General features: G+C 40.9%; 1 protein-coding gene across 2 annotated transcripts in view; it reads right to left on the bottom strand.

Moving 5' to 3' along the window:
- Positions 1–10,286, bottom strand: part of phactr3a (phosphatase and actin regulator 3a) — a 31,581-nt gene that overhangs the window by 1,427 nt on the left and 19,868 nt on the right. Inside the window, exons 3-11 of one of the 2 annotated variants that reach the window (XM_044352016.1) lie at positions 9,605–9,772; positions 8,668–8,883; positions 7,394–7,622; positions 6,915–7,165; positions 6,198–6,351; positions 1,497–1,552; positions 1,007–1,068; positions 660–800; positions 208–284 (exon numbers count right to left, since the gene is read on the bottom strand). In XM_044352016.1, coding sequence (XP_044207951.1) covers positions 208–284; positions 660–800; positions 1,007–1,068; positions 1,497–1,552; positions 6,198–6,351; positions 6,915–7,165; positions 7,394–7,622; positions 8,668–8,883; positions 9,605–9,772 — 1,354 coding nt within the window. The remainder of the gene's footprint in view (positions 1–207; positions 285–659; positions 801–1,006; positions 1,069–1,496; positions 1,553–6,197; positions 6,352–6,914; positions 7,166–7,393; positions 7,623–8,667; positions 8,884–9,604; positions 9,773–10,286) is intronic. The other variant, XM_044352015.1, reaches the window with a different exon arrangement.

Here is a 10,286-nt window from a genome sequence, read left to right as displayed (position 1 = left end):
TTCTCTCTGCCTGGCAGGTGGAGCTCTCTAGAGGACAACCCCTCCCCTACCCCCCTATTTAGAAACACCCACATCTATCTTTAGCTCCTCGGTGCTCTCTGGATGAGCAAGGAGAGCTAAATTTAGACCACCGCAGCCCAGAATAGACCACGCATGCATTCCCAAACACATACTACACACACACACTAAACACTTTAGTACACTGACCTTGTTAGGTGTTTGCTTGAGGCATGTACTTCCATCTCAGTGCTTTTGAACTCGTTCAGCTCTTTTCGTATTGCAGCCTGTGTGGGAGAGAAAAAAAGCGGCATTAGTGCGTCCCTAAGTGCATCCTGAGCCATCGGGGTGCAGCAACCTTTGAACAGCAAAGTGACAACGGGAGGAAGAGAAAATGTAATCAGCCTAAAAAAACTAAAGCAAACAGGGGATTTTGTGAGATAAGCTTGTAACAGCAACATGTGATGCTGAGTAATAGGCCACACTGTAGAATTGGGGAAATCTGTTATCAGACTGGCCTAAATAGTGAACTTGTTTTGGTGATAAGTACAAATGATTAGTGGCAGGTCATGATGGTTGACATGTGTGGCTACTATTTGAAAAAAAGTTTCTTTTCTTTCAAATATTATTCGTCTTTTCTGTGTTCCTCACTTAACACCCACCTTGTCTGCTGCTGAGAGCCGAGTCCAGGGCTTGTCTGCTCTCCTGTCATAGTCCTGAGCTTTGGCCACCTCGACATAGTCACTGAAGCGGATCAGAATCTTTCTGTCTCGCAGCTCATCTACTGTGGGCCGCTGGTTGAGCTGGAAAACAAGAAATGGGACAAACATTTATAGACAGTCTTTATGTGCTTCATGCCTACAATGGTCTTCTGGTATTATTGATATTGTTTTGCTTTCAGATACCAGAAACAAATCCCTCTAAATAAATGGAAAATTACTTAATTACTATTACTCAAAAGAAGGGTGGTACACACATGCTTCAGAGACAATATCACACAGTTTTGTACCTTTCTGTTTAGCCGCTGTTTGATCTCCCTCCTCTCCTCCTGCTCTGTCTGGTCGTTTCTCTCTGGGAAAAAGAAAACAGTCCAGTCAGAAAGGCATTCCCTATCAGCAGCTAATGTACTTTATTTTTTCATTTAAATGTTTATTTCCTGTAAATCTACACATCTATTGATTACCCTTGTATAATTAAATTAATCTAAATGTCTAAAAAAAAATGGAGTCAGATGGGCTATAACAAGTTTGTCATGTCGAGAATCTCTCAGATTCAGTCCCTCCCTCCTCTAACAGGGTTTACAGTGAGGAGAAGAAATGTGCACTCATGCGCTCTTTGCTCCTGAATAATGTAAAGTTACTACACTGTGCTATCATTAATGCATCATCTTGCCCTGTTTTAAGTATTTTTGATCAGGGCTTTTGTATATGTATTTTTAAATTGTAAACATTAGTAATCAAGGTAAGAGGCGGTAGTTTGACTGCAGAAATCTAACTTACGTTTTAGGATGTTTCGACTCTCCAGCTCCTCCACATTCGGTCTCTGGCTCAGCCTCCTGCGGAGAAACACCAAAACCACGTTTTGAACCATTTTGACTTCAACTGTCACGGTCCTATCGTCTTTAAACCGGCTGTAGTTTCTTCACTGTGCGCGTTCTCGAGAGGAATCCCCTATGTTTCCATCTCGCATCCAAACCGCGACTGTGATACTTCGGCAGAGGCGCTCCCCACATCTGGAATAGTGAAAGAACCGCAATTCTCCTGTTTGAGAATCCTCCACCAAATTATTTCTCGAGTTCAATATGATGCATCTCAAGTGCAGCTGCCGTATTGCGTTTACTCTGCACCGCCGCTGCAGCCTCCTCTACTATCCGCCACAGACTACAGGCGCTTTTGAAGTGGGTCGTGATGGGCTGCTGGGGCGCGACTGCCCCAGTCTCCCTGGTTACTGCATGCATAATGTTTAGGAGGCGGAGCCTAATAGGCTCCCACTCACGGCATCCCCAACCTCCTGAGCTACTGGCACACTCATCTTACTCACGTCGCTGCACCAGTTCATTTTATTTTTAGTCCTATAAATGATACATTTTTAAAGGGAGGGGGAATCAATTTTAAAAAGGGAATGAAATAATGAATTCAAAATGCTGTTGTATGACCTGTACAATTTATAATCTCTTCTTTACTATGTTGACAAAATATATACATTCATATCACTTTTAGTACATTTATTTCAAGCTGTTATGTTTCCTCACCATCAAAGAATTGAAAGGTCTCCAAAATCCAGTGTTTTCCCAGTGTGTGTGTGTGTGAGCATACTTTGTATAAATAATAAATGTGAGCTGCACAACAGAGCTCAGCTCCAGACAGCATGTGGCACAACCCACAGCACACCGCCAGAGGTGGAAGGGATAGAGAGGGCAAAATGCCGCCTCGCAGCTGGAGTCTCTTTATCCCCTCACCCAAACTAACCTTGGACACTTTATAGTTCTGTCCTGAAAAAAGATCAAAGTTAGGTCACACATACTGCGACCTGTACACACACGAAGTCCTTATGGCCTTGTGTGTGTGTGTGTGTGTGTGTGTGTGTGTGTGTGTGTGTGTGTGTGTACCACTGGGTAGATAGGCGCTGAATAGCTAATAAAATCATTTTAGTCTCCTATACACTGCTAAGTAGGACTTGAACAAACTTAAAACCATATTTGTGTAGCAACAGATGCCACCATCTTAACAGTAAAGACATCAGTACAAAGCATTATGTAATAAATGTTTGCCTTAGGTTTGTTTTCTGTGTCTCCTACATCAATGAAACAACGCTGGCAGAGGAATGAAAGCAGTTTCTTACAGTACAGTATGTTGTTTCAAACCCTCCCAAACACAGTTTCTGCTCAATACTGTACATTGTAATGAGTACAGGCAAGCAATCAGTCTTTGGTAATTAACACATGCATGACTAGACATCCAGGAACAGCATGAGGAATAATTCAATAGTTTGACTCCCCTTGTAAATTCTCTTCTGAGAAAGAAAGAGAACACAAACGCCAAGAAAGTCTAGAACAATTTAAGCATTTTATACATAATTTATACTCATGAATTTATACTCATGAATTTCTTCCTAATTTGCAATTGTATATTAATGAAAAACAGGAAATCTGCTTCCATTGTATCTGTTCTTTTTAGTTTACCTCCTCTGTGAGGTTCCCTTTTGGTTAAAGTGGTTTTTGATCAAATCAGATGTGTTTCAATGTTACTATCTTAAAATCTCAGGTGTGGATCAGCCCATCACGTCTCTTTTGCTTGACAACTGCTCGAAAAACAAACGGAGAGACAAAGTGTTCCCCACAGCTCTGCCAGTATTACATTTTAAATAGATGAAACAGAAAATCACTTCCAAAGCCCCAGCGAATACAACCATCCACTGTATTATTGACCTGGCCGCCGAGTTGCTTAGCAACAACACTTGGTATCTTTGAGACAATAGTCCTTCCGCAGAAATTCTCTCTTCTCCCTAGCAACACACTAATGGAGATTTCACTCTAACACACAGAGCTGTATGTGCTTTACAGAGTATCTGATGCTATTTTTAGAAACGGACCACTTTCTTTTGTTGTCCTTGTCAGTAGGCTGAAGAAATCAGATATCACACTTAATATTAAATACTATTTTGGTAGCAAAGTCAGATATTCTTCTCTGTGAGCCAAATGAATCATAAAACCTTATTAATCTGTGCCGCTCTCAGGTGACAAAAGATGGTTTATTTGGGAATATCCCTGAATGAGACAACACCCTGACTCACTGCATTTGCGTCTCACTCAACAAGCTCTACATCCGGGTACTAAGTCATTTCGGAACTAAACTAGACTTTGAAAGGTGTCCCCAGAATACCATGATGACGCATAAACACCAGTTGGCATGAGGCTTTCTATTTGTCACTCAGGAGGTTCTGCAATAATATGAGTGAGAATAGAAAATCTAACTCTGCCAGCCAAGGGAGGGATGAAAAATCCAAACAAAGGAATGAAAAACCAATGAGTGGGTGGCAGAGGCTTTCAGTCTTTTCTTTCAGTTCAGCTGCCAACCGCACAAAGAGTCAAAATTAGCCATGCCCAGCTTTCTTCCTTTTTCAAGTACAGTAGCCAACCCCCACCTGCATCCTCCCCCTATTATTTCTGCTGATATAACTCCCCAACAACACATTTGCGGAGAGAGGGGAGGGCATGGGGAAATGCATTATTAAACAGTGTCAGAAGCTAAGATTAGAAACAGCGGAGTGCGGCTGCAGCACAAGTGCCAGGCAGGGAGTCTCTAAAGATAGAAAGGTCATCCATCACTGACACAATAGATGGACAAGGTGTCATTATCCGCCATAAGTCCTGATGGCATTTTCTGCTTGATCTGCAGCAAATGTAACAGTAGGTTTTCATTGTGAGCTGCAGATAGGATGGAGAAGAGAGCCGACTGAGTGTAAGCTGGGAGTCAACAGGAGAAATCCAGAGGCGTGTGTGATGGATTGTTTTGTCATTCACTGTGAATTCCCAGTGGAAATGAGCTTTTTACCTCCAATAAGTATGCCCTTCTCTTCACCATTCAGAGCTATATTTAGCCTGGATTTCCCTCTGAAATGGTGCAGTATGCCATCAATTTATGCATATACAGTAAGATGAAAACTCATTTTCTTGCACATGCTTGATACTGTAGATGAAGTAATAATAAGATAACTTGTTTAGACCCTCAAGCTTTACAGATTATGGCAGTGATAATAATTCAGACAAACCAAAGCAGCAAACTGGAACAGATGGCTTGTAGATGTGCATAAATTTTACACAGCCTCTCAAAATGCTGGAGCTGTTTCGTTTTTTTTCCAGCCAAGTCAGCACGAAGCACATAAATGAGGCTGCCTTAAGAGTCCTTGTTGATTCTCGCGAGATCATTAATTTATTCAGTACTCGTAAAGAAATTTAAATGGTTCAAAAAAGAATCAATCAATTGAACCCAATGCTGTCTAGAACTAGATCTTTATATAGCAAACAGCTTCTCTCCCTGCTGTACTACAAGTGGAACCCCTCTGTCTTAAATCACTGACCCTGCTAGCTCTTATGCAAGCCGCAGTTGTGCTCCATCCTCGCCTTTACATAAGCTGTTTGCTTGTGAACACCTTTTCTCAAGCAACAATAAAATATTTTCTCCTAGTGAATCCAAGAATAGATCAGGGAGGCGGTATTCTTAGTTGTCTCGGAGACAGACGATAGATCTTCTTCTCTAGAAAGTGTGGGAGTCGCTCTGTGCTTGGCTGTGAGTTATTGCACAGCAGGTTATGTAACACTGTGGCATGCCCCTGTTTGATATGCTGGTGCTAAAGAACCTGTGTCTTGTGACATATTCACACACGAGACGGCTGCTGTCAGTCTTTGTATATTAGGTTTCTCAGTTGTATAAGAAAAAACAGTTGTTCTATTAATGTCCTAGCAGGGAAGCACACAGATACAAACATCAGCGGTGCGTCTTGTACAAAGAGATTTCCTGGAAGCAGCGTCTGTCTGTACTTGTTGCATTCCTGAAACTGTGAAAGTGATTGCTCTTTGTTTTTACAAGTATCCAGCAATTGGCTGAACACACACATTTCTCATGTCGAAGGATTTCTGTTTATTCCATTTGGCCTTCTCACCAGTTTGATTGGATATCCTCTTTCCACCCATGGGGAGTCTTCCCAGTGTTACTTAAAATGATTAAGTGCAAGGCTCGTATATAATAGAGCGGCTTCCCAGGATGAGGATTGGCCTTGAGCATTACACCCAAACAGTCTGCTCTGAGCAGTGGCAGATTACACAACATAAATCAAATCCATGCAAAACAATCAGATAATCCGCTTAGATGGTTCAGATTTTTTATCTCACCTCCACCTACTGCTGGGTTTTATGCAACTGAAGCAATTAAGCATATAGGTTTACCATGCAAAAGCATTACCCAGGCAGGTGTGCACCATCAATAACACTGAAATCATTATTTAACCACAGAGTGACATTAAGGGATTATACAGTAGCTTGGAAGATATTTCAGCTAGTGCAAAGAGAAGTTATCATTGATGTGATTGAAACGTTTTATATTTCTATCACAAGACAAAATTCATGATCCTAATACTGTTATTTATAATGGTTTCAACATATAAATCACTGATAGATAAGTAGGAAAGACTTCATTGCTTACTTGGCAAGTTTCATTTCAATCTGCTGGCGAATTTCTTGGCGTTCCTGGTCACTCCTGGCTGGGAAGATATTCCGGTCCTCCAACTCCTGCTTGCTGGGCCTGTTTCGTAGTTTAACTGCCAGCAGCTCCTTCCTTAGCCTGCGAGGAAGTGTGCCTGCAACAATGCATGCATGAATTAACACACTGGAAACCCAAACTCATCATCAACTTTTGTGGACTTGCACAGTGTTTGTCTTCATTTTCCTTTTCATATCCAAACAATAAGCCCCTCATCCCAAAGATGTCAGTGACCACTAAATCTCAACAATTATTTACAGCACAGTTGGAAGTATTTGGACAGGGACACTTTTTTATGTTTTTTTTTTGTTTGTTTTTGGCTGTGTGTTTTTTGTACTTGATGGGTACTTGAGTGGAGGGAAAGGGGGTCATTAGTGGCCCTAAGCTGATTTTTGTCCCAGAGCCCTTTCAGGTTTAGTAAAGCTATCCTTACCATTTTTGGAAAGAGCAGTAAGACAATGACAATGTAACAATTCCTACACTGGTCATTAAGTTTAAATGTAAACACTTGAAAGCAAACACCAGCACTTTAACCTCATAGTCAATGTTTCATCTTAAATCCAGTATACAGAAAGTACAGAGACAAAACAAGAAAATATAGGTGATTGTCTAAATACTTCAGACTGCACTGTGAGTCATACTTTTAAGCTCTTGACCCACCAGAGATGACGGACTCATTCCAGCCATCCAGGTCGGTGGGGAGGCCTGAGGTGTTGGAGAAGCACTGGTCCAGCCGCACGTTCTCCTTGTTCTCCTCCGCCTCCTTCTTGGGCCAGTCAGACCCTCCACCTCCCACACATCCACCTCCCAGAGATGATGTGTGTTGGTTCTCGGAGCTGCAGGAGCGAGAGAGCCGTCCGTCAGAGCACCACAGCCGCGGGGGTGAGCCCTGCTCACACCCTTCATGGACACTGAGGAGACACACGGAGGAGGGCAAATGTAGGTTTAATGTTGTCAGTAAACCTCATTTTAGTCACCCAGTACTTGTATCTTGTCAAAAGAGATAGAAGCTGTTCATCAATAACAGCATTAGCTTTAACATCAGACTGAAAAAGGGGACAGGTTTGGCTTTCATAGTCTCAATATGTCTGATGGAGGAAGCTTATATAAACATGTTTGGGGTCAACCTGAGGACTCACCTCTCCTGCCTGTTCTTGGAAGCGAAGGCTCTCTGCAGTTCCTCCATAATGCAGCTAGGGGGCATGGGAGGGTGCATCATATTGCCTAGATGTGGGGACCCTGAGGGGTTGGCCAGGGGCCCTCTCAGTGGCAGGGTCATTGAAGCCAAGCTTTCTGTGGCCCTGGGTGGAGGTTCCTTGGGGAGGTAGGAGTTGGGCAGGTGAGCAGGGAGCGACATGGGGCCTGAATCTGAAAGGGAGGGATGAGCAGATAAATACTGGAGGACGAATAACAGCAGCTATTTTTATTAATTTTACAAACATGTCTGTATTTTTATATGCAGGATCACATTAGATAGAGTTTATCTTACTGATTCTGAGCTGACAGGAAACACATTTACAATTCTACTTATGGGAATTAAGACTCTCCAGTCCACATGACTTGCACATCTGTGTAATATCAGAGGAAATTTGAACATCTGGAGAAAAAAATATGAACACAGGAAAAAAAATACAAACTCCACAAGTTTTTTTGCAAAGAAATGAGAGCAAATCGCTTCCAATCTGCCATCTGCAGTATATGTATGTTAATGTAAGAGTAACTTAACAACCCCTGAAACTCTTGTTTTTGCTGACCCTGCAGTGGTGTCAACGCAGTGAAACAAGGTATAAACGGCAAACTCAAACTACAGATTTCAAAAATCTGTAGTTTGTACAAAAATTAAAGGAAAAAACAATATTAGTGATGTGTTGGGCCACCAGAGCAGTTTAAATGCACTATTGCATAAACTCTACAAGTCTCTGAAACTAATTCTTCCAAAAGATATTCCATCATTTGGAGTTTTGATGATTGTGGTGGTGAGTGTAACAAGCTGTCACTTCAAAATATCCCAATAGCATATGATTTATATAATATTTATACTCATCAAACCATTCAGTGACGACTCATACCCTGTATAGAAACGTGTATTTGTTACCTTCTGTGCTGCAACTGATGATTATATTCATTGTAGATTAACCAATTATTTTCTTGATTAAATGATTATGTGGTCTGTAAAATGTCAGTAATGTCAGAACATCATGTTCCCAGCTGCAACTGGGGAGCTTGCTTTTAAAAATTTCTTAAACAATTATTTGATTATCAAAATTGTTGCCAGTTAATTTTCCATCAATCGACAAATTGATTAAGTGACTAATTGTTGCAGCTCTAGTTACTTTCCTCCTCTTACTAATCAGGTTGGGTTTTTTTGTCACCTGCGCATTTATACATATATATGGGATACAAAAGCACTCACCATCTCCAGGACTCAGCTGGGGCAAAAGTTTCGGAGGTACTTGTGGTGGGGAAGTTCCTGGAGGAATCTCCTCCTCTGGTCTTTCTTCCATCTGCTCTCCTACATCCTGCAGCCCCTCAGGTAAATCACCCGCAGGGTGCACCTCCTCGTCTCCCTCCTCATCTGTTAGTGGTATGTTCTCTTCCACCCGTTCACAATCCTGGAGAGGGGCAGCTACTGGAGGACATTAACAAAAGAGGAAAACATTTTGAAATGTAAATGAGGTAAGTAGTGTCACAAGGAATAGAAATATAATGTCACCATTGGGATGCTAAAGGTTGGCAGCTGGTGGAAACACATTTAAAAGGATGTTCAGGGTTGTTGCGCATCATTTACAGTTAGGTTATAACTGACTTAACTTATTATTATTATTATCATTATTATTATTATTTGCAACAGTTGCTCAGATTTCTATTAAATATGCTCATTGTATGTATTTATACACACCTATGGCAGATAAGAGCAGAGGCAAAGAACGTCATTTAATTGTCTTTGCTGCCCTCTAATGGCACATGCGTAGTGACATTGATTCAAAAGCAAACACTTCTTCATCTGCCAAAGCAATAGCTTTATGAATAGTGTATAATTAAATGCAAAATGAGCAAATGTAATTCAAACCTTTACTTATGATACATATTGTACATCTGGCACTAATGACATTATTTCATAACACCAACATTTTATTTTTGTAAATCTTTGATATAAGATGTCAAGCATTTTATCAAATTGATCATTTCAATCTTATACACTCTCACATTGATCTGCTATAGAGCTAGGCTGAGGCAAAAAAAAAATACTCTGCCACATAACAAATCAATTGTTCCCTTAACTGTTACTTTTGCAGGTCCATAACGACCATTGATTGGCTGACTCTGAGTAGAGTGAAGGATTATCCTACCTGGTGGGGGGTGCTCCTCCTCAGGACCAAGGTATTCTACGCTGCTGACGGTGAGGTTTGGGCTTAAAGGTCCCCCGAATCCTCCAAGCAGGAGTGTACCATCTGAGCAGCAGCCCTGGGTGGGGGAGTGTGGGTCGTGGCACAGAAGACTGCTGGATAATGCTACATCTGTGAATGGAGAGAAGTATGTGTAGCCGTCATGATTTATATATTGTGGATACACAAAGTTACATGTGAATTATCTCCCATTATAAAAAGAAATTTCTAGTTTTGATGCTATTATGTTTTCTATTGCTTAATCTCTTCTACTTCTCTCTTTTCAGACAGATGATTCAATACAGTCGCCATGAAACAGCATTTTGAGAGAATCTTGCTTCCTTGATTTTAAGTATTTCCTGTTACAGTAAATCAGATAGGAATGATTAAACAGTTTAAAGCAATACGATGACATTAATTAAGTAGTGAAAGGCTTGTTTTAGTCTGTTTATTGGCTGGAGGGTTAATTTATAACTATACTATTATATAGAACTAAAAATATAGTTTTCTAGGAATAAATGTGTGATTTTAACATGAAAAGACATGCTTGGCATTGGCAAATCTTTTTAAGTGAATATATATCATGTCATGGCAGAATAAGCTCATGAAAAAATGAGTACAGTTAAATTAGATCCATGTCTACAGC

The sequence above is a fragment of the Thunnus albacares genome, chromosome 5, assembly GCF_914725855.1.
Source record: "Thunnus albacares chromosome 5, fThuAlb1.1, whole genome shotgun sequence".
NCBI classification, from domain to species: domain Eukaryota; kingdom Metazoa; phylum Chordata; class Actinopteri; order Scombriformes; family Scombridae; genus Thunnus; species Thunnus albacares.
Note: the sequence above shows the minus strand (reverse complement) of the source record. Positions and strands in the feature narration are given on the sequence as shown.